Genomic DNA, 25373 nt, shown 5'->3' on the forward strand with positions numbered 1-25373 from the left:
GGAGTGGCAAACAAACTGATCCACAGGGTGTTTGTGGATACAGGAGCGTCGGTTAGCATTCTTTTTAAAGAGTGCTTCGACAAACTAGAAGTGGACCCAGCTCGGCTCAGTCCGGCTCCGCTTCCCCTGAAGAGCTTCACCCAGGAGGACACCCGCCCTGAAGGTATTATCAGCCTTCCGATCACGGTGGGGAAAGCGCCTACTAGCTCCAGTACGATGATTGAGTTTTTCGTGGTGAAAGCTCGGTCCCCGTACAACGTCATCCTGGGAAGAGACTGGCTCAACACAGTTCGGGCCGTTTGCTCCACCTATCACCTCACCATCAAGATCCCTACTAAAGGAGGGATAGCGGTCATCCGAGGTGACCAAAAGAGAGCAAAGGAATGTCTGCAAATTGCGCTTAGAAGTGCCGAGCAGTCAGATCGGCACCACCAAGCATAGCAATCACAGCAGCCGGAGTCAGAGGCGATGACCGAAGTCATACCGGAGCCGAACTCGATGACAGTTCAGCTGTACGAAGACGATCCATCCAGAACGGTTAAGATCGGCTTCGCGGGAACGCCCCTACTTCGGGAAAAAACCATCCAGCTCCTCAAGGAGTATAAAGACGTCTTTGCATGGTCTCCGTTGGACATGACCGGAGTGCCCCCCGAGGTAATCACTCATCGGTTAAATATTGATCCTTCAGTCCGGCCGATAAAACAGAAGCAAAGACTCTTTGCGGCAGAACGAAGTCAAGTCATCCATGACGAAGTCCGTCAATTATTGAAGGCGGATGTGTTATTCGAAGTGAAGTATCCTTCGTGGGTGGCCAATCCTGTCATGATCAAGAAAAAGGAAGGAGGATGGCGGATGTGCATAGATTTCACCGATCTAAATAAGCACTGTCCCAAAGATTGCTATCCCCTTCCGAACATAGATAAAAAAGTAGAAGCTTTGATAGGCTTTGAAATTTTTTGTTTTCTTGATCTGTACAAAGGATACCATCAAGTTTTAATGGATGAGATTGACGCTTCAAAAACGGCCTTCATTACTGATTTCGGCATTTTCGCTTATAAAAAGATGCCATTCGGTTTAAAGAATGCCGGAGCCACTTATCAAAGGATGGTAGACAAGCTTTTTCGGCACCTGATTGGAAAGGAGGTCGAAGTGTATGTTGACGATATAGTCGTCAAAAGCAAAAGCACTTCGGAGTACGAACACAACCTCAAGTCCACTCTCAACGTGCTCAAGAAAGCCAACCTCAAACTTAATCCCCAAAAGTGTACCTTTTTGGTAGATTCGGGAAAGTTTCTGGGTTGTTGGGTTTCAAAGGACGGACTCAAGGCAAACCCCTCAAAAGTTCAAATCGTTCAGAACATGGCAATGCCGAAGTCCATACATGACGTGCAAAGGCTAACCGGATGTCTAGCCGCACTGAATCGATTCCTTTCCCAAGCAGCCGAAAAGCAACTGCCGTTCTTCAAGGTGTTGAAAAAGGCACCAAAGTTCGAGTGGGGAGCCGAGCAGAAAAAGGCCTTTGACGAGCTCAAAAGTTATCTAGCCGAGCTTCCTATTCTCTCTGCTCCAACCGAAGCCGAAGTAATATTCTTATACTTAGCGGCATCGGATCAAACCATCAGCGCGGTGCTTGTACGAGAAGAAGGCCTAAAGCAGCTTCCCATCTATTTTACAAGCCGAGCATTAAGAGGTCCAGAAACCAGGTATCAACCACTGGAAAAGATTGCTCTGGCATTAGTAAATGCAGCAAGGAGACTGCGGCCATACTTCTATGCTCACAAGGTATGCGTCATAACTGATCTGCCACTTCGGCAAGTGTTGACCAAACCAGAAGCATCAGGCAGAATCGCCAAGTGGGCTATAGAGTTGGGAGAGCACACAATTGAATATCTACCTCGGAAAGCCATCAAGGGACAAGCCTTGGCAGATTTTCTTGCGGAAGCAAAGTTCGATCAAGCAATTCCTGTTATTGCCGAACAGAAGAATTCTGCCAATGCCGAACTAGCACAGCCCTTGGAATCCGAAGTAGAGCCGCCGGACTGCTGGAGCGGATTCGTAGATGGAGCTTCAAACAAGATGGGAAGTGGAGCTGGTATTCTACTTGTCGCTCCCGACGGACACGAGGTAACCTACTCACTTCGGTTCCTATTCCCTACTACTAATAATGAAGCCGAGTACGAAGCCCTCCTGGCCGGACTCCAGTTAGCGCAAAGTCTGCTCGTCAAATCTCTCAAAGTCCATTGTGATTCACAAGTCATAGTAAATCACATGTTGGGTACAAGTGAAGCTCGTGACGAGAGAATGAAGAAGTATTTGGACAAAGCGCAAAGCATCAGCCGAAGTTTCTCCTATTTTCGGATAATCCGCATTCCCAGAGCGGAAAATAGCCGAGCAGATACCTTAAGTAAGTTGGCCTCAGATCCGAGCTCAAAGGCGGAAGAATTAATGCATCGAAGCATTGATGAAGCCGAGGTACATTCAGTATCCAGCTCGCCGAACTGGATGACGCCGATCTTGCAGTATCTGGATCAAGGACAATTGCCCGAGGATAAGAGAGAAGCTCGGAAGATCACGTGCCGAGCACTTCGGTACGAACTTCATGAAGGAGTCCTCTTTAGAAAGTCTTACCTCCAGCCGTTATTGCGGTGCGTAGGACCAGAAGAGACGGACTACATCCTCAGAGAAGTTCATGAAGGATCGTGCGGTAGCCACATCGGAGCCAGAGCTTTAGCTAAAAAAGTTCTGAGATGGGGATATTATTGGCCAACCATGGTACAAGAGGCAGTGCAGCTCGTCAAGAAGTGTACGAAGTGCCAAATTCATGCAAATGTCCCAAGGATGCCGCAGACCGATCTATACACTATGCAAAGCCCTTGGCCTTTCATGCAATGGGGCATAGACATAGTGGGACCACTTCCTCAAGCTCCTCGGCAAATGAAATTCCTTATCGTTGCCGTGGACTACTTCACGAAGTGGGTGGAGGCTGAACCATTAGCTACGATAACGAGCTCAAAGGCATTGGACTTCGTCTGGAAGAACATAGTGTGCCGATTTGGCATACCCCACATCCTCATCTCGGATAATGGGACTCAGTTCACCGACAAGACGTTCAAGAATTGGTGCCAAGAGCTGAACATTCAACAGCGGTTCACTTCGGTCTCCCATCCCCAAGCAAACGGACAAACGGAAGTAACGAACCGGATTCTGGTGAAAGGGTTAAAAGCTCGGTTAGAACAAGCCAAAGGACAATGGGTAGAAAATCTCCCTCAAGTCCTATGGTCCTATCGAACTACACCCAAAACCTCCAACGGTGAAACTCCGTATAGTCTGGTGTACGGCACTGAAGCCGTAATTCCGGTGGAGATCGGCGTACCCAGTCCCCGAACTCTAAATTTCTCCTCAGAAATGAATGACGACGGACTGAGAGCAGAACTAGATCTCGCCGAAGAAAGAAGAGAATTGGCGTGCATAAAAGCAGGCAAGTATAAGGAGCAAGTAGCCCGGTATTATAACCAAAGGGTGAAAAAGCTTCAATTTCAAGTGGGAGATCTCGTCTTGAGAAACAACGAAGTAAGCCGAGCAGAAAAGCTGGGCAAACTCGAGCCCACATGGGAGGGTCCGTATCGGGTGTCAGAAGTCCTCGGCAAAGGGTCTTATAAATTGACTCACATGTCAGGAGAACAAGTACCCCGAACATGGCACGTCTCCAACCTCAAGAAGTTCCACTTGTAAGAGACAAAGTCCGGTCAGTCTGTCTTGTGTCTAGTTCGGTCATAGGGGTACATGTTTTTACTTGTTTGTTTTTACTTGTACCTTTTACTTGTCGTTTTATAAAAAGTTTAAAGTTTTTTTCTTTCATCTTTTCATTTTTTTTTCTATGTGTTTTGTCTCTATGTGCTTGTCGTCTCTTACAAATGGTACCAAGGTATATCGTTCTTTAAAGACTGATCCCCTTTTTAGATCGATTATTAAAGACTATTGTGAGTCCAAGCTTCTAAGGAGGATATAAGACCACAATTCAGCTTAACAAGCAGTCCGTCTGAAACGAACTGCAATAAGCCAACGATTGTGAGTCCAAGCTTCCAAGGAGGATACAAGACCGCAATTCAGCTTAACAAGCACTTCGTCTGAAACGAACTGCAATAAGCCAACGATTGTGAGTCCAAGCTTCTCAGGAAGATACAAGACCACAATTCGGCTTAAGAAATAAGCACTTCGTCTGAAACGAACTGCAATAAGGGAAAGTCCGATCCACGCGATAAACCTCGCCGAATTAGGACGACCAAGTTCGGTCAAAGAAGTTTACCTCATAAGACCGGGGACGACCACGTCTAGTCAAAGAGGTTTACTGCATAAGACCACTTCGGTTAACTGGGAAAGTCCGATCCACGCGATAAAACTCGCCGAATTAGGACAAGGGAAAGTTCGATCCCGGCGACAAATCGCCAAATTAGAACACAAACCAAGTCCGGTCAAAGATGTTTATTTCATCAGACCAAAGACGAGTCCGGTCAAAGATGTTTATTTCATCAGACCAAAGACGAGTCCGGTCAAAGATGTTTATTTCATCAGACCAAAGACGAGTCCGGCCAAAGATGTTTATTTCATCAGACCAAAGACGAGTCCGGTCAAAGATGTTTATTTCATCAGACCAAAGACGAGTCCGGTCAAAGATGTTTATTTCATCAGACCAAAGACGAGTCCGGTCAAAGAAGTTTACTTCATAAGACCGAGGACAAGTACGATGAAATTTTTTCGCTAAGCTGTAAATACAGTGTTAGAAGCGAAAACAAAATTTCATTTTTCAAATCTTGTTCGGCATACAACTCCGCTACCCTACAAAATGGCGTTACGCTATTACAAAGGACTATTCTACTGTCCAGGGTTGCTGAAGTTAAGCCACCTATCTGCAAAATCCTCTGGAAGCCGAGTTCGGTTGTTCCGAGCAGATGAAGAATAAGCAGGTCGACGAGATGCTATCCTCGACCCAACGCCTCTTCCCCGAGCCCGAGAAGTCCTAACACCTCGGCGATGAAGAGTCTCTGCAATAAGCATCTGCTGATCTTGCTCGCTCATAGTCACAACTCCTCGGCGAATTTCAGTCCGTCCCTGTCTTGACGATTCCGGTTGCTCCTGAGCCCGTTCTCGTCTTGACGTTTCCGGCTGTTCCGGAGTTCGTTGTTGACTGGGAGTAGGATTTTGAACAAGGGAACCAGAGGTTTGATCTGGAGTGCGAGCATCTGTTGGCACGATATGCCGAAGGAATCTTTCTATGGAGGGGCGCCGAGAAAGAACAATGTTGTACCGAGAAGCCCAGCGCCGCAATGATTTCACAACTTGTTGGCAAGCCGAGCTCTCCAGCGCATTGTTCCTCCGGAGTACATGATATTCCTCCCACAGTTCGTCAACTCGACTCTGAACATCTGATATGGTCACTCCCCCGCGCACACGGATGTAATCCTCGTACGCAGTCCTCTCAGCAATGGTCGTATTCAGCTCGGCCTCCAGATCCTTCTTATCGGACTCTAAGTCCTTATTATCGGCCTCCAGCTTCACTAAACGAGCCAGAAGCTCGTCATTCTTCGTCTGATCGGCTATAGCTCTTTTCTCAGCTTCGTCTAAAGCCGAAGAGTACAGCCGTTTCCAGTGAAGTATCTCCATCTCCTTGAGTACAAAGCAGCTATATTAGTTCGGCAGCTGTACCGAGCAGATAGTAAAATACAACAGGAATAAAGGCGAGTACGAAAAGCTATACGAAGACAAGTGTAGAGAATTTTTCATTCACAAGGAAAATTTTTACACTAGGAGGGCTTCAAGGCCATTTTACAAGGAAGAAACTAGACTAAGAGAAGGGAGACGAAATCATACTCCACCAGCTTCGTCTCCGGCTCCTTGGTCTGGTTCAGCTTCTTTCTCCTGAGCTACCTCAGCCTCGGCCTCGCCTCCTGCCGGCCTCGCCTCCGCCTCCTGATCGGTTTCCTTCTCCGGATGCCCGGCCCGCTCGACTTCGGCCTCCAGCTCCAGCGGCTCGGCCTCACCCTCTCCGTTGTAAGTCGAAGCGGGTGAAACGGGTCCCACGGAGGCAAAGATAGCCTCCAGGTTCTCGTCCCGATCAGCTCGACAACTCCGGACTCGGTCTGCAGAAAGCAGGACCGAGGATGAAGCGAGCTCCTCAAGGAGCGGCAGATTCTGAAGCCGAGCTGCTATCTCTCGGCTGTACAGAGGCAGCACGACGTCGGCCCCCTGCTCGCCCTTATCGGTAATTAGCCTTACCAGACTACCGACAAAGGCCGAGAACTGGCTGCTCAAAAAGAGTTTCTCCGTGTAAACACGGAGAGCCTCCCCCTGGGCAGCCACGGCGGCAGCATCCCTCCGTTTCGTCTGCTCTCGCTGGATGACGAGCTGGTTTTTGGCAAACTGAGCTTCATCCTGGGCCGAAATCCTAGCAGCTCTGGCTTTCTCAAAGTTAGCCTCAGCCTGTTCGGCCCGATGACAAGCAGCCGCCAACTTCCTCTGCATCTCAGCATAGTCATTGGACGCTTTGGAGAGTTCGACGGCGACGAGCTTGGAGAGCATATCGTTCCTCTGAAAATGGATAAAGAAAAAAGTCAACAAAGGGGCCACAAAAAATACAGGAAAAAAGCAAGGCCAGAAAATCAAGAAGAGAATTCACCTCGGCGAAGTCCGTGGGCCATAAAAACGGCTCACAGATATGTTCCGAAGGAGGCGCCAAGACCACATCTTTCTCTGGCGCTCTCGGGGGCTTCTGGGCCTTCCCCTTCCCCTTTGCCGAAGTCGACTCCGGCTTCTTCGGATCCGAAGAGGTTTTTTGCCTTTTCGGAGTCCTCTCGGCATCAGACGCCGAGCTGGTGGTTTTCGGCCTCTCCGGCTCCTTGGACTCCGAAGATTTGCGGCTAGCCTTATTCAGCATGTACACTGCCAAAAAGCAAGAAAGCAAAGTCAGATTTTCTTCGTTAAAGCAGTAGAGCATAAAGATAAAGAGAAATCCTCACCCTCGGCCTCTTCGTCCGAAGACGAGATGTCGAACACGACGTCGCCCTTGACGAGCTCAGACTCCGTGTATTGTTTCCTAACTATGGGAATCTTGTTGAGCTCGCCATCGAGCTCGTCCAACGGTTCAGGCCGAGGATGACGGATAACGGACTCCGGCCCTCTCCAGGGAAAACTAGGAGCCGCGGTCCTATCATAGTAGAAGAAGCGATTTTGCCACTTCGGCCACTTCGTTTTACAAAAGGCCCTAAAGGGCTGTAAAGGGATCAAGTAAAACCAAGACCCCTTCCTCTTAAATTGAAAGAATTTAAGGATCGCCTTCAAAGACAAATCCCTTCCTAACCTACGGAGTTCGGCAGCGAAGGCCGACAAGTGCCTCCAAGAGTTCGGAGTCACTTGGCCTAAAGGAAGCTGAAAAAAATCTAGTAAATCTATAAAGGCAGAAGGGAGGGGGAAACGAAGCCCGCATTCTAAGCAGGCCTCGTACACGGTGGCGTACCCCTCCGGCGGGGAGTCAGCCCTATGATCACCGTCAGGTACCACCGCCTTCCCCCCAGGAAAAAAGTATTTTTCGGGTAGGGATACCACAGTATCCTTACTCAAAATACTATGGAAATACTCTACGGTCTTCTCCCCGGACTCTTTCCGGCCAGAAGACCCCTTACCGCCTCTCCTACCGCTACCCGACTCCGAAGAAGAAATAGAAGCCATTTTTCTTACTTTTTGAAGGTGAAGAAAGTCTGAAGAAGCTCTTGAAAGCGGAAGAAAATTTCTCGAGAAAGAGAGAGTATAGAAGACGCAACAGCAAAAGTGTGCAAATGAGGAAGAAAGAGCATATTTATCAGATTCGGGAAAGATTTCGAGATCGTTGCGCCGTTTCGAATCCCACCTTTTCAGGATTCAACGGCCGGATTTTACTGTCGCATTTAATGCAGGCACGCGCAAGGCACGTCCCCTGACGTCAGCCTCCCCCTTACCATTATCCAGAATGCCGAAGTGACTCGCCGAAGTGATTCACTTCGCTTTTCGGGGGGGGTAGTGATGGGGTACGAACTAAACCCTAATGGCAAGCCCAATAACAGTGACGGCCCATCAGCCCAGAGCCCAAGAAAGAGTATCTGTTCGGCACCAAAGAGTTCGGCACGACCAAAGAGTTCGGACTCAGCCTACAGCTCGGTAAAAGCCGACCAGTCAAGCTCTCCTCTCAGATCGGCAAGAGCTGATCGGTAAAGTCCAGCAGTTCGGTCTCAGCATTCGACCGAACTAGGAGTTAGTGGACTCATGAAAGGCCTCCACGACCTCCGCTATACCCACGATCTATTTAGTGGTACGAAGCAGTTATTGAGCAGTTATTGCTCACCCACGATCTTGTTAGTGGGGCTGCAAACCACGACCTTAGTTCAATGTATAAATAGAACTTAGATCAGATAGAAAAGGGTTAAGCTCTCTAGAAATAAAATACCATATAGCAAGTCTGTGTTGTAAGCTGTAATCCCAGATCAAGCAATACAATCTTGCCCTCCCTTCTTCCCGTGGACGTAGATTTACTTCAGTAAATCGAACCACGTAAATTCTTTGTGTCGTAATCTTCATTCTCTACCAGCATTTACTAACATCAAAAATTCGCGCAATCATCACTAACCTAATGTCTTCAAAATCGACAGGCTGAATTATTGGTCGAATTAATTAATATAGCAAATATATATAGAATACAGATTTTTATTCCTGATAACATTGAATTCACAAGTTTATACATTTATAAATAAATTAATCAAAATTAATACAAAATTCAGTGAAACCATCAGTTTTAATTTCTCAAATTACGATATCACTAATCTTTTAAGATATGATACATCGTTTTCTTATACAATGAGATTTAATTATTTTTAAAAAGCAAAAGATTTTAATGCGCAATACTCTCTCCGTCCAAAAAAATAGTCTCAACTGTGGACAACACGGGGTTTAATGAGAAATTGGTAAAGTAAGAGAGATGAGGAGAAAAAAACTGATAAAATAAGATAGATAGGTAGAAAAAGTGGGTAAAGTATGAGATGGGAGAAAAAGTGGGAAAAGTAGGAAGATAAACTTTCTATTTTTAGAAACGAGACTATTTTTTGTGGACATCCCAAAATAGCAAAATGAGGCTATTTTTCGTGGACGGTGGGAGTAATTCTTAAAAAATAAAAAATTAGTTGAACCGGCCAGACGGTTTATGGTCGAACTGGACAATTTTATCGAATTGAAAATGGTTCTAACTGATTGGTTCATTGTGCAAATCGGGCCGATCCAATTAGCCAGCTCGGTCAAATTTGAAAGAGATTATGATTAAGATAGTGTTTTTTCATTATAAATGTAAACGCTCAAACAACATTAGAGGCTTGTAGGGGTTACCATACTTTGCTATGGATTTTACACAAAAAGAAATGTAGCAAAAATACATGTTGACCAAACACTCAGTAATGGAGTAATAATTAGGAGTATTAAATTAATCGACCTAGACAATATGCATTCGTCTATTTAATAATACTGTCAAAAAGAAGAGAATAACGGCTAGTACCAAGTTTCCATAACTTGGTAATTGGTATTACAATAAATGAGTGAACTTTCCTAGATACATTTAATTAGTGATAGTTCCTAGTGTAATGGTGGTATTTCCTATGGTTGTAATTCCCCTATAAAAGGGAACATGTGTAACCTATTCAAAACATAACAGAAAAATACAATCAAAACCATTCTTCTATCTTTGCCACCATGTTCTACCTCCAATACAACGCCTCTCTCGATTACCATCTTTAAGATGGTATCAGAGCAGGTTGCAACGGTGTGGGACTCAGAAAATTCTCATCACCGTCCCGGTTATACCCTTCCCGGCCTTATACCTTTCCCGGCCCTTTTATTTTAAACCTGCAAAATCAGAAATAAAGCCATGTCAGGATCTGACTCAGAAGCTACAAACACCAACCAACCATTAATGAATTTCTCAGGGGAATTCGCTGCCCAATTAGCCGAATTCCTTAGGCAAATCAATATACCACCAAAAGCTCAAGAACAGCCCCCTCCACCCTCAAATCAACCAGAATCATTGGGGGAGATACACCTTCAAACCAAATTGAATGGCGACAATTATTCCCTCTGGACAACTCTGATGGAACACGCAATCGGAGGGAAGGGTCTGTCGTCTCACATCAACGGAGTTACCGACCCTCCCCCAACTAGTGATCCCGGTTATCCGAAGTGGAAGCAGAGAGATCATTGCTGCTTCAACTGGATTATAAACAACATCGAAGCCAATCTTGTCAACGAAGTATCACAATACGCAACGGCCCGAGACCTATGGGAGGGTCTGGCCATTACATACGGGAGTGGAACTGATCCGTTCCAAGTTTCGGATCTGCACAGGCAAGCGTACAACATGAAGCAGGGGAATATGAGCCTTGAAAACTTATGGAATAAGTTCCAGAAGCTCTGGATTTCCATCGACGAAATGGATCCAAATCCGATGGATACTCCATCATCTATTCAGAAATACAACAGCAACACTCAAAGGCATAGATTATATCAGTTTCTATGGGCGTTGGATGAAAGATATGATGCATTAAAGAGGGAAATCTTAAACAAAGATCCACTACCCACTGTACAAAGCGCTTACGGATTGGTAAGACGCGAATCGGCTAATGAGCGGGTTTACAAACTCTCTGGAGATTCACAAGGAGCTGGAATAGGTGCCGGATTAGCAGCGATGAACCGGAGCCGACCACCACCGCCACCCAAGTTCTCTGCCGGATCTGCGACTCCAACCGACAAGAGCAAAATGACTTGCAGCCACTGTGGTGGGAAGAAGCACACGGTGGATACATGCTTCCACCTCCACGGATTTCCCGATTGGTGGGAAGACATGAAGAAAAGGCAGAACCGGAATCGGGGTGGAGGAGGCAGAGCAACAGCGGCGGTGACCGTTGGGGACCGAGCCACCAACACCGAGAGCTCGGCGGGCAACGTCGGTCAAGCCAACATGGTGGGGAACGGCGGCGGACAGCTTCCAGGTCCGGGTCGCCACAGCTTCGTCGCGACGGGGAACGGCGGGGATGAAAAAGCCGTCGCATCGGTCTCAATCGCCCGGGTCTGGTCGGAAGGTAACCCGGCGTCAACGGTGGCGTCAACGGTCACCAGCACCGACGGAACGACAGAGGCCGAATTGAGAGTTGGAGAGGAGAAGATGATTGAGGCGCCGTATGAAATTAGGGCTGAGGGATTTGGGGGTTATTTTAACAAATTTCGGAAATTCGAATCGCCCCCCCAGAAGTTTCCTAAATTCCCCCCCAACTCCCGAGTATCTAATCCTACCCGAAATCACCCCACTACTTCCTCACCTTTCAAATTTAACCCCAATACCACCACAAAACCCCAAACTTACCTCAACACTTCCGAAAATCCTAAAAATGCCCCAAAAATTTCCAAAAATTCCCCGACAAATCAGACGGGCTAGTCTTTCAACCTAATATCCCGTGTCATAACCCTTTTAAAGCCTTAGCCTTTACCTCATCCACCACAGTCGAACAAAAGGAGCACAAATGGATTTTTGACTGTGGGGCTACTGACACGATCTCCTTCGATCCAAATGACTTCTCCACAATATCTAAACCGACTAAAACCTATGTCCAAACTGCCGGGGGGGATTTAGCTCGAGTCGAGGGGGCAGGCACTATCAATATTTCTCCAACTCTCCGGCTCTCTAACTGCCTCTTTGTCCCAACTTTTTCACACAAATTATTATCTGTTAGTCAGGTGACCAAGGAGTTAAACTGTAAATTACTGATGCAACCTCGTTTTTGCGTGTTACAGGATACCAAGACGGGGATGATAGTTGGGCGTGGCACTGAACGAAGTGGATTGTACTACGTGGATGAGATAGCTCAACAAAGTGCGGCATTACTAACCCGTGAAGCAACTACAACAAAGGCTTGGCTTTTACATCATCGGTTAGGACATCCTTCCATAGGATATCTGAAATTAATGTTTCCTAAGATGTTTTCTAGTGTGCACTCTCTTGATTGTGAAACTTGTCATTTGGCCAAGAGCCATCGTCATTCTTTTAAACTGAATAATACTCGAGTGTCTACCCCGTTTTCTCTGATTCACTCTGATGTTTGGGGTCCTGCCCCAATCAATGGGGGCCAGGGTCTCCGTTATTTTCTCCTGTTTATAGATGACTTTTCTCGTATGACTTGGGTCTACTTCTTAAAAAATAAGACTGAGGTTTTTGAAAAATTCACCCAATTCTACAGCATGGTCCAAACTCAGTATAAACAAAATATCCAAGTCTTACGGTCCGACAATGGGGGGGAATATTTAAATGCCAACATGAAATCCTTCTTTCTTGAAAAAGGGCTTATCCATCAAACTTCTTGTGCATACACACCTGAACAGAATGGGGTAGCAGAACGGAAAAATAGGTATATCCTAGAAATCACCAGGGCTCTCCTCATCGAGTCAAAAATCCCCACATCTTTTTGGCCAGAAGCTATAGCCACCGCTGTGTACCTTATGAACCGTCTTCCAACAGGTATCCTCAACTTCAAAACTCCCATCGATACTTTTATCAACCATGAAGCCATACAGAAACCAACCTATCTCACCCTTGACCCGAAAGTCTTTGGTTGTACAGTCTTTGTCCACATCCCAAAACATGACCGTACCAAATTCTCTCCTTGTGCCGTTAAATGTGTTTTTCTCGGGTATGGGGTCAATCAGAAAGGTTATCGGTGCTATGACCCTATAAATAAGCACATGTATACTACCATGAACTGTGATTTTGTTGAGGGAGAATACTACTATAGCCAATCTAGCGGTCAGGGGGAGAGCCAACCACATAGACCAATTAGCGACCCACTAAATTGGCTATACATCCCAACGGACGCAATCCATCAGCCGGAACCTATACTAGGGGAAACCGAGCAATGGGGAGATGAGGGGAAGGAAAACAGACCTATCATTGGCACAGAACTCAACTTAAACGAGGAAACAAGCCATGCCAATGAGCTATCAAAATCCACTAGTCAGGCCGCAGAGTTTGGAGACATCACCCAACCATCAACTCCGTCTTCGAATCCTGAGGTAAACAATCTTGCTGAACTCAACATAGTTCCTTTAGAAATCACTAACACTTACAGTGAAGGCCAAGAAGGGGACAGTGAGAAGCGGTATGAACTGCCACACAGAAGTACAAGGGGGATCCCTCCCAAAAGATACTCTCCAGATTGGAAAGGAAGGAAAACAACGTATTCAATAGCAAACATAGCTCAAAGACACCTCACAGAGATGGCCAGAGCATTCGAGGTTGCCCTATATGAAGAAGAAGAAATTCCTCAGTCTTTCCAAGAAGCTGTTAAGCACAAACATTGGAGAGAAGCCATGAAAAAGGAAATTGATGCCCTGATCAAAAATGGAACGTGGGAAAAATGTAGTCTACCAGAAGGGAAGAAACCAGTCGGGTGTAGATGGGTGTTCACCATCAAAAGACGTGCAGATGGATCAATCGAGAGATATAAGGCGCGATTGGTGGCCAAAGGATATACTCAAGTGTATGGAATTGATTACGACGAGACTTTCTCCCCAGTTGCTAAACTTGACACGATCCGGGCATTATTGTCAGTTGCAGCATGTAAGGATTGGTCGCTACATCAATTTGATGTGACAAATGCATTCCTCCATGGAGAATTAGGTGAAGAAAAGGAGGCCTATATGGCAGTTCCACCTGGATTTGAGACCGAATTTGGTTACAGGCAAGTGTGCAGATTAAAGAAAACTCTTTACGGCTTGAAGCAGTCCCCAAGAATCTGGTTTGGAAGATTTTGCCAAGCAATGGTCAAGCATGGGTTCAAACAGAGTCTTTCTGATCATACGCTTTTTACAAAAAGAGAGGAGATAAGATAACTTGTCTCATCATCTATGTCGATGATATGATCATCACAGGGGATGACACAGAAGAAATCAACAACCTCAAGATCAATCTGTTTAAAGAATTTGACATGAAAGATCTCGGCCCTCTAAAATACTTCTTAGGAATTGAAGTGCTCAGGTCGAATCATGGAATATTCTTAAGACAGAGAAAATATGTCCTCGACATGTTGGCAGAAACTGGCCTCTTAGATTGCAAGCCTGCTGACACACCAATGATACCGAATCATGGGCTAAAAATTGTTGAGGGAGCTGAACCTGCAGATCGAGAGAAATATCAAAGGTTAGTAGGGAAATTACTCTATCTGTCGCACACCAGGCCAGACATTGCATATGCAGTAGGAATTGTCAGCCAGTTCATGCACCAACCACAAGAAGAACACATGAACGCAGCCTTACGAATAGTAAGATACCTCAAGGGCACAACAAATTATGGAGTGTTCTTAAGAAAAGGAAAGGACCTTGAAGTAGATGGCTATACAGATGCCGATTGGGCAAGTAATCCAGTCGATAGAAAGTCAACCGGTGGATACTTTACCTTCATCGGAGGCAACCTAGTTACTTGGAGAAGTAAGAAGCAAAAGGTTGTAGCCTTATCAAGTGCTGAAGCAGAGTTCCGAGGCATCAAGAGTGGACTCATGGAGATCATATGGCTTAGGAGATTACTTACTGAGATCGGTTTTCCCCCAAACCGAAAGAGTAAGTTATTCTGTGACAATAAAGCGGCAATCAGCATATCAGAAAATCCAGTACAACATGATCGAACCAAACACGTTGAAGTCGATCGCCACTTCATTAAAGAAAAATTGGAAGGTGGAGTCATAGAATTCCCGTTTGTGCGATCCGAGGAACAATTGGCTGATATCCTAACCAAAGCAGTGAATCCTAGAATTTTTAGAGAAGTTTTGGCCAAGTTGAACATTGGAGATACCATTGCTCAACTTGAGGGGGAGTGTCAAAAAGAAGAGAATAACGGCTAGTACCAAGTTTCCATAACTTGGTAATTGGTATTACAATAAATGAGTGAACTTTCCTAGATACATTTAATTAGTGATAGTTCCTAGTGTAATGGTGGTATTTCCTATTGTTGTAATTCCCCTATAAAAGGGAACATGTGTAACCTATTCAAAACATAACAGAAAAATACAATCAAAACCATTCTTCTATCTTTGCCACCATGTTCTACCTCCAATACAACGCCTCTCTCGATTAATCGACCTAGACAATATGCATTCGTCTATTTAATAATACTACCTGTGTCACGTCACATGCTACTCACTTATCTTTTCCGGCCAGTCCCAAACTTGCAATATTTCTATTTTAAGTAAAAATTAGAGCATTTAATTAAGATAATGGAGTTAATATATTTGTTCCTTTATTATACTAATTTAATTATACTTATTATCCAATCCTTAATTTACTATCTAAAAAAATATGAGCAGCATAGAATGAAGAGTATATTTTTTTTATATAAATAGTCATCCAATTTACCGAGCAAATTTAGTTATCGAAAAATTAGAACAAGGGATGTAAATTGTAGGGAATGAGCGATAGAGTTTTGCCTATCAAAGGAATTATTTGAGAGAAAGATGCGTGAGTTTGTAGAGAGAAAAAGAGGAACAATCCTAGTTAAAGTGTTAGGGAGCGTTAAAATCATACCAATTAAATATTAAAATATTAAATAAGTTAAATAATTATACGGAGAGAATATCAGCTCTCTTAGAACATCCGCAATGGCGGACCTCGACGCGGAATTCCCACGGATTTGGCGGACGTCCGCCATTAGGCCACACACGCGCGGATACGTAATTCGCATGAGGACGTCGCAGGTCCGCACCTTTCCGCGGAATTCCACGCGGAATTCCGTCCTGACGTCCGCCATTGCGTGGACTGTCACGGAATTCCGCACGGAATTCCGATTTTTATATTCTTTTAATTAATTATGTATTTTTTAATGTATTTTAATTAATTATATATTTTTTTAATGAAGTGTGTTTTTAAAAAATAAAGTGTGTTCATTTTCTCCGTATTCGCGTCGAAATTTTAATTCCGTAAATTATTTACTTCCGGAAATTTGTTAATTTGTGAATTTTTTTAATGTGGGAATTCCGTCGGGAATTCCGCAGGGGATCCGCCACTGTGCAGTGAGAAATCCTTATGACGTGGCAAAGCAGTGGAAAGTCCTTATGACGTAGCAATGGGAATTCCCCGAGGAAAATTCCGCCGGTACATCACTGCGAATGCCCTTACGTAATAAAGCAAAAGTCTAAGTCCGTATCATTGAGTCCAATACTTAGTGGAGTACACTATAGTGCTTGGACATGCTCGTTAAAATTGACTTAGTGGTTCTTTAAACTGTTTTCACTTCTTTGGTAGCCTAAAAATTATTCATAGGAAACTAGGTGATGAACTAGCCTCCGCAGAATCTATGTTAACAACTCACGCGCCACCTTCAGCACCCACGCGCTGTCTGTGATGGGCTGAGAAACTCTACATGTGTGTGGGCTGAAATTGTTCTCTTTGTTTGTCTATAATTTTATGGGTTCATTTTCAAATTGGGCTTATGAACCGTAATAGGCTGAAATTTATTGGGCTATTGGTTTTTTTTAATAGTTTATTAGTATTTCATTTTTTTTGTGATATGTTTCGTGGACGGAGGAATATTCCAACTATACAAAACACATTACTAAATAGCGATCAAATATTATTGAGTTATTTTTCATAATTTGAAATTTAAGTATTTTTAAATAATTTATGGTGGGGTTTTCACAATTTCCACGTAATTCAATTACTAGTATTAATCTAATTACATAGGACCACTTATCAATTTTTCATGTAAAATCGAATATTTTTGCATTTAGCCGCCTGAGGGTGAGTCGCAATAGTCAATAATGACATCTTTGTTTTTGATAATATTTTAATAGTAGCAACTATCAAGACTAAACACTAATTTGATCAATTCATGTAGTAGTTATTTAGGGGGAAAGTTATCGTAGTAATCCGATGTGACGTGAAAGTTGACGTGCGCCAAGTTGATTTAGTTTATGTTTAGGGTTTGTTAGTTTGAGTGTACATCTTTTCGTTGATCATAGACTGTGAAATGAATTTTATATTCCATATGGCCCTATTATAAACATTTTCAATTGAGTAGTTACAATAGTAGTTATAAGATCACATGAAAGACAAAAGTTATTATTTCCTACTAAGAAGCTAGAGAAATTTCTCCGAAATGAATAAGCACAAGTCCTTTTAATATTATCATTAAATATTTGTTCGATACCTTTATATAAACCCCTCTCTAAATACGAAATCAATCGCACCATAAAATTCCCATATCCATCTAAGTTTAAATCAGCCATAAATAAACAAACATGGCCTCAATTGGTGTGTTCCTAACACTCTTGTGCTTGCTAGCGTCCACGTTCCGTGTGGACGCTAGCAAGCAAGGCCTTGTCGTTGAGGAACTCACAAAATTCCCCCACGGCTTTGGAAAACAAAGTATCGTGAATTTCCGAGTCTTTGTCCAGGATCTCGGCGTGAACCACCCCAACACCACTACGTACGACGTGGCACAAGCCTCCATCTCCAACACCTCGAAGACGGGCTTCGGCAAAGTCCGCGTCATCGACGACCTCGTCACGGCCGGGCCGGAGGGCGACTCCAAAGCGCTCGGGCGCCTTCAGGGGCTCCTCACGAGAGCCGACCTAAACACGCTCGCCATCGCGGTGAACCTTAACTTCTACTTCTCGGCGGGGCCCTACGCGGGGAGCACGCTCAGCATTCTCGGCCGGAACGAGATCGGCCTGGCTGAGCGGGAGCTCGTGGTCGCCGGCGGCACCGGAGTTTTCCGATTTGCACGTGGATACGCAATTCAAAAGACTAATTCAACAGGAACAAACATATCGGTGTTGGATTACAACATCTACACCACCTACAGTGGAACACACAGTGAAATGTGATGAGGGAATTGTGAATTTCCACTCAGATTGTGTTTAAAATTTCGTTTGCATCTGTCGCTAAAACCCTTTCGTCTTTTCCTATACATTTGTATGGATGAATAATTATCTTTTGCCAGTTTAGTCAAGTGCTTGCACGGATTCTAGTAGAAATTTTAAATTTGAATTTAGATAATACGCCAAAAAATAAGGAACACATACTATATACTATACTACTCCTATGTTATATGTATATTAATGCTAACTAAACATGAGTTGATTCCAAATATATATGCATTTTCCCATTAAAATAATAAAATTCAATATCCAGGGTTATGTACTTTGACGACATCGAAATATCAATAATTGAAAAGTAACTACTACTACTTTAGTATGACATTTATTAAAAAAAATTGAGTTTGAATATAGTACCATAGAGATGGCCTAACAAGTAAATTAAGCTAGACCTCCAACAATTTAATCATGTATTGGAGTGGTTCTATCATTTTTGAGGTTTTAATATACAGGTAGTGAGTGAAAAAGAAATGATATGTCGATGGATGAGCTTCATCCGGATATCTTTAATAATAACAAAGTAATTTTTACTACAATATAATATACCATTTGACCCATAAAAATAGACATTTTTAGGATGATAAGAATTTTAAAGTATTTGGTAGAGTAGGAGATATAGAAAGAAAATGTGATTCGAATAACATAGTGGATAATGAGTTATACCTTATTAAAGAGAAAAAACGTGAACTTTTATTGTACGGAAAATTTCTTATAAAATCAACTTTATCCAAATTGGGTCCAATGTGACATGCCGGAATGTCACGATGTTGTTTTAGTCTAAGGTGGCATGCCAAAATTTCTAACCAGGCCAAAACCATGTTGTTTCGTCACATAATGCCCAATTTTTTTAATTAAATATAAAAAATCCATCAAAGTAATCAACACAAGGATATTGTATTAGTAATTGTTATTTTAAAACTAATTTTTATCATGTCATTTTCGTATCATTATAAATTATTACTGGACATGTCATATTTAATTTTACTAGAATATTTTATCCGTGAAAAATTGACAACAAACTAAAATTATATGTATTTTTGCACTCATTTCAAGTCAATTTGGATAAAAAATTACATGATTAAATATGGTTTGATTTTTTATTTATGTAGTACTCCCTCCGTTTTTCTCATAGTTAAGGCGAAACTTTTCAGCACAGAATTTAAGAAAAGGATGTTGAGTGTGTCAAATAAATAAATAAATAAAAAGTAAGATAGAAAAAAAAAATAGAGAGAATAAAGTAGAAAGTGAATAAAGTAAGAAAAAGTAAAATAAGAAAGAGAAAAAAATTATTTCTATATATGAAAATTATTCAAATATGAGGGAAATTTTAGAATAAAAATGACTAAGGGAACGAGGAAGTATAAAGTATTAAAAAATGCAGTTGTTATCCACTCATCCATGTGTATGAGTGTGTGTAGTGTTAATACAAACAAAAAGTATACGAATTTAAAAACTCTGACAAAAAGAGAGTCTTGATACATTTCTCACTCCCGGCTGCTATCATAAAGTTCGAACTAATTCGAATATAATATTAGTTATCGACTTCTAAAATTAAATTTATTTTTTTCAAGCGGGTCCTTTTTCTAACAACTTTCTAGCTAACCAACATTAGTTTTCTTCCGTCTTTTGTTTGGATGTACCTCCACATAATTTTTTTAGATTTATTGGTCAAGCTGGTAGAGTGGTTAATGTTAACGTCAAGATCTCGAGTTTAAATCCTTCATGAACTGAGATATTTTTGTGCGGGTTTATAAGATCACGTGAGCAACCATTAGAAAATTAAACAAAAATAGCTAAATTGATAGTATTAAAGAGAGTATGAGCTCAATGTAGATTTCTAGAGCTGTCTTGATTTTTGTGTTTTGTGTTGTTTGGGGTTCGAGTTTGAGACTTTGAGTAGCTGGTTTGATTGAGAGATATTTGTTGTCGTGGTTATAAAGTCGAGCAGGGACGGATCTGGCATGTATCAAGAATGGGCAAATGCCCCTCCTCTATTTTTCTCACATATATATAATTTATATACTATTAAAAAAAATTTATTTTCAATTTCTCACTAATTGCCCCATCTAATACCTTTGAATTTTTCCCATGTATATTTTTGCCCCTCTCGATATAAATTCCTGGCTCCGTCCCTAAAGTCGAGTATGTTTGAATTATTCTGTTGGATGTTGTTTTGCATCTTTGTACGACCTTAATTGTTTCATTTTGTAGAATTTATTGATGGCAGATTGTACTGAACATCTTATACTTGCTGATTTATTGGCTTGAACTCTTTTTTTGAATAAAAAAAGTTTAGCTATATATATTAAATTACAAAATATAAACATTTTTTTCTTGATTCTCATTTATATGAAGTACGTAATGAAAATGTACTCCGTATCTTATAACTTTAGAATTAATTGGTACTATATGTGAGAGAATGTGTTAATTTGAATCTAAAAATCCAGTCATTGTCTAAGTATAAAATAGTCTCAAAACCAATCAATGTCTAAGACCATCCACAACGGGTCTCGCCGGCGTCTCGCGTCTCGTCTCAGCGAGACGAGACCCCGGCGAGACGCGTTGCAGCCTCCATCTCGTCCCGTCTCGTCGCGCGTCTCGTCGCGCGTCTCGACTCGGCGAGCCACGAGACGAGCTGTCTCGCCACGCGCCTAGGCGACGTGGCGCAGCCCGGCGTCGTGCGTGACGCCCACTCGCCGGCCCGCGAGTGGGCGACGTCACGTGCTGACGCAATAAATATTTTTTTTTAAAAAAAAATTCGAATTTAAATAAAAAAAAATTTGTAACGGTATTATTACCGTTTTTTTGTTTTTTTTTTTTATATTTTTTTTGTTTTTTATTAAATTTTTTACTCTATAAATACTCCTAAACCCATCCTCATTTACACACAACTACACATCTATTCTTCCTATCATCTAAATTTTCTCTCAAATTTTCGCTGAAATTTTCATAACCCAACTCAAGATGTCCGGCGACGGCGAGGGCAACTATGGCGGCTCCGGCTCCGGCGGGTGGGATCTCAACTCATTCGGCGATTGGGAGAACATGATCAACACATTGGGCGGTGGAGGTTCGTCAACGCCGGGGACCCAGGGTTCGGCGACGCCGGGGGGATACCAACCACCCAATTTTGACCTTGATGCATATGTTCGTCCCAACGTCCCGCGGTTTTCGCAGGGATTATCCCAGATCCGGGAGGATTTTCCAGTTGATCCCACGCCGAGAGTAGGCCGAGGCGGTGGAGGTGGGCGAGGCGGTGGAGGTGGCCGAGGCAGTGTACAACCCCAGACGGGCGAGGACGAGGAGGAAGAAGAGGAAGAGGATCTTGGCCGACATCCGTACAACAACCTCGAAACGATGGCGGTGTACAACGCCTGGATCACGGTCTCGTACGATCCCATCGTCGGGAATCAACAAACCCGGAAGTGTTTCTGGGAAAAGGTTGTCGAGGTCTACCACCAAATAAAGTCGAACCGCTCCCGCAAGCGCACAGTTAAAATGATCCGCTGTCACTTTGACCGAGTCGACCGACAGGTCAAAAAATTCTGCGGCATCTACTCGGCGGAAGAGGCGCGCTACCAAAGCGGCGCCACGGCCACCGACATTTTGACGTCCGCTTTGCGCGCCTACTACCAAGACGAGGGACATCAATTCAGATTTGTTGATGTTTGGCTCGCCGTCAAGGACGAGGAACGATGGGCCGGCGGTTTCCGCTCCAGCTCGGGCTCAAACTCGAAGCGCACGAAGCATACGGCGAGTGGCCAATACTCGTCTAGTGCTGGTGCGTCTGGTGGTGACACTGCTGAAGGCATCAGCCAACATGATGCTGAATCCCAGGAGTTTGCGGGTACGGTCGGCGATGCAGGAGGATCCGCGAGTAGGCGCCGTCGGCCGCAAGGGACGAAGGCGGCGAAAGCGGCTAGAGCAAGGAAGGGCCGAGACGAATCAAGCCAGCCGGCCTCAGGATCGGGCTCGCGAGGAGGCTCGGACACACTTATGGTGGCGTACATGACCGCCACAATGGCGGACACTTCCCGCTTCTCGCACTCCCAATACGCGGCCTGGTGGAACGGAATTGTGCATATGGCAGCACAACTTGGCCTTCCGACTCCCCCTCAACCTCGACCGCCTCCGGAGGATGATTAGCCCTTCCGATTAATTTTTTTTTATTTTGTGTGTTTTTTTATTTTGTGTGTTTTTTTTATTTTGTGTGTTTTTTTATTTTGTTTTAATTTTAATAAAGTGTGTTTGTTTAAATTGAATTGGGTTTTAAAAAAAATTATAAATTAAATTGAATGAATAGTAATTAAGAGACGGTATAGAGACGGTTAAGAGACGGAGCGTTGCAGGTTCCGTCTCTTAGTTAAGAGATGGAGGCAAAAAGGACAGTGGGGCCCTCAAATAGTGCTCAAATAGTAGTTAAGAGACGGTTTAAGAGACGGTATAGAGACAGCGTTGTGGATGGCCTAAGAATAATGTTGTCAATGTGACCTGTTATCCACTCATAGATCATCCACATGAAATGAATTATTACTAATAAAATCAATCATCACACATGCATTTTGTGCAGATTGACAAATTTGTATCTAACTTAACTACCACGAACAAATATTAACTACCTTCTATACAATTGGAAAATGTTTGATTTGTTCTAACATTATGAAAGAATAAAATAAACAAGTAAACAAATGAAAACTGGTAAATAGTGTCTGAAAAGATAATATAGAGAAAATTGTAGAACTCAAGGATCCGATGCACAATTCCAAGCTCTTATCCAATCAAATTACCTTACCTTTTGGTGTCCCTAGAGTTATTAAGTCGAACATAATTATAGATTAAACCCCCTCCAGATGTGAGAAACACGTAGATTAGGTAGGTGCTAGAATTGAAGTCTCGTTCTAATCCTAAACCTCTAACTCCTAAAAGCTCGATAAGATCAAAGACCTCACTCAAAACCTCAACTCTCCCGAGTTCTATTGTATTCAGGTGTGATTTATTCTTATTTCCAAATTAATTATTTCATCTCTCGATTAATTTAATTGATCCTACACAATCAAGTGGTGATCCAGTCATTGTCTAAGTACACTTGCGGGTATCACTTGTATTAAAATAAGTTGAGACAAACAACCATCGCAAAATTAAACAAAAATAGCTAAATTGATATTGAAGACAGTATGAGCTCATCGTTGATTTCTAGAGCTCATCGACCTGTTATGTGTTTTGCTCTCTTGACTTCATGTTTTTGGCTGTCCAATCTTCTTGATTCTTGTGTTTATATTGTTTTGGTTCGAGTTTGAGACACAGTAGAAGGTTTTCTTTTTTGGTTTTTTTTAGTAGAAGGTTTGATTGAGATATAGTACTAGTATTTTTATTTTTTTAATTGTTATTGAGATTGTAAAGTCGAGTATGTGTGAATTGTTCTGTTTAGTGTTGTTTTGTATCATTGTACTACCTTAATTATTTCCTTTTGTAATAGTAGAATTTATTGATGGCAGATTGTGTTGAACATCTTCTTCTGAATAAATATTTTTTAGCTATACATACTAAATTACAAAATATAAACATTTTTTTCATGATTCTCATTTATATGAAGTATGTAATGAAAATGAAATACTCCGTACGTATGTTATAAATTGAGAATTAGTATATGTGTGATAATCTGATAATGTGTTAATTTGAATAAAAAAAACCAGACATTGTATTAGTATAAAATAGTCTCAAAACCAATCAATGTCTAAGAATAATGTAGTCAATGTGACTTGTTACCCACTCATGGCATCATCCACATGAAATAAATTACGAATTACTAATAAAATCAATCATCACACATGTATTTGTGCACACTGACCCGGCTGCTACTATTTTTCAATTACTAGTCTATTAGATTGAGAATTCAAAAGTCATCTTGGACATGAGATCATACGTGACTGTCAATATGAGAGTGTGCTTAAAATCTACAACAAAATCAATCCATGTCATGTCATGTCATGTCATGTCATGTCATGGCCCATTTTAATACTATCATTTTACTTTTGAAATGTAATTAAGTTCAGTACGAATGCCATAATTTTATACTATATTAAATTCTTACTATCACATATACTCTGTTCGCCGTCGTAAATAATTAGATAATCTTTCTTCATATGGATATCCCATTTCAAAAAATTGTCTAAATGAAAATTCATTACGTAACAAATATTTTAAATTGTTTAATCTTATGACAGGGTCGTAACAACTAAAATGATGCATTTCTTTTTTTTCTTTGGCAAAAATCACACTTTTTATCTCTATTTACTCCTACTATTTTTTTCTCTTTATTTAGTAGTCGTCAAAGTAAATAAACCTGGATATAGAAATATTTTTGGTAAATTAAACCATACTACTATCTACTTGCTGATCACATGTATAGTATTAATATTTAGTAATGTGCTCCTTATCTTTTGACGTGTTATCAAAATTCAAATTCAGAATTTTTACTAGAATCCAAGCAAGCAGTACACTAAACTTGTAAAAGAAAATTATTCCACCTACTGGTGGATCCAGGTGGGGTCGGCCGGTGTTATCAAAATTCAAATTTAGAATTTTTACTAGAATCCAAGCAAGCAGTACACTAAATTTGTAAAAGAAAATTATTCCACCTACTGGTGGATCCAGGTGGGGTCGGCCGGTGTTATCAAAATTCAAATTTAGAATTTTTACTAGAATCCAAGCAAGCAGTACACTAAACTTGTAAAAGAAAATTATTCCACCTAGTGGCGGATCCAGATGGGGTCGGCTGGTGTTATCAAAATTCAAATTTAGAATTTTTACTAGAATCCAAGCAAGCAGGACACTAAACTTGTAAAAGAAAATTATTCCACCTAGTGGCGGATCCAGATGGGATCGGCCGGTGTTATCAAAATTCAAATTTAGAATTTTTACTAGAATCCAAGCAAGTACACTAAACTTGTAAAAGAAAATTATTCCACCTAGTGGCGGATCTAGGTGGGGTCGGGCTGACCCCACCGCCGGCCAGATAAGGTAGGGGGAAACTCCATTAGTTCTGGCCTATGAAGCCGCCGCATACCCCACAGTGCACAGGAGCATGAAAGAGAGCAGTCACCATTCTTTGTGGCCATATGTGTGAGACGAGAAATTCACATGAAGAGAGAATTATTTGAATATTTAAGAAGAAGAATTCAAAAAATGAGTTGCAGAGTGAAAACGGAATCACCGGTGATTAGAGAAGAAGACGATGAAAAGGAAAAATACTCATTGTGGGACCCAACTTTTGGTATATTAATATTGCTTTTCTATATCTCTTTTGTTGAATGCGTATTAAAATATTCAAAATTAACAAAATAGTTTTAATATCTCAAATTATTCTCTCAAATTAACTTTTTATAAGTACTAATT

General features: G+C 42.2%; 1 protein-coding gene and 1 long non-coding RNA gene across 2 annotated transcripts; one reads left to right on the forward strand and one right to left on the reverse strand.

The window, feature by feature from the left end:
• Window positions 1-13989: 13989 nt before the first annotated feature.
• Window positions 13990-14846, reverse strand: LOC121747631. Its single transcript, XR_006039246.1, has 2 exons — window positions 14430-14846; window positions 13990-14226 (listed from the first exon to the last, which is right to left on the reverse strand). It is a non-coding gene; the product is annotated as an uncharacterized LOC121747631 (long non-coding RNA).
• A 2493-nt stretch (window positions 14847-17339) lies between these two features.
• Window positions 17340-17927, forward strand: LOC121749216 (dirigent protein 22-like). The gene has a single exon (XM_042143805.1). The coding sequence runs from the start codon at window positions 17340-17342 to the stop codon at window positions 17925-17927; it is 588 nt and encodes a 195-aa protein (XP_041999739.1).
• Window positions 17928-25373: the final 7446 nt, after the last annotated feature.

This window comes from Salvia splendens, chromosome 9, assembly GCF_004379255.2.
Source record: "Salvia splendens isolate huo1 chromosome 9, SspV2, whole genome shotgun sequence".
Taxonomy (NCBI): Eukaryota; Viridiplantae; Streptophyta; class Magnoliopsida; order Lamiales; family Lamiaceae; genus Salvia; species Salvia splendens.

Coding starts and splice junctions, on each gene's coding strand:
- LOC121749216 (XM_042143805.1), top strand. CDS start 17,340: ATGGCCTCAATTGGTGTGTTCCTAACACTCTTGTGCTTGCTAGCGTCC.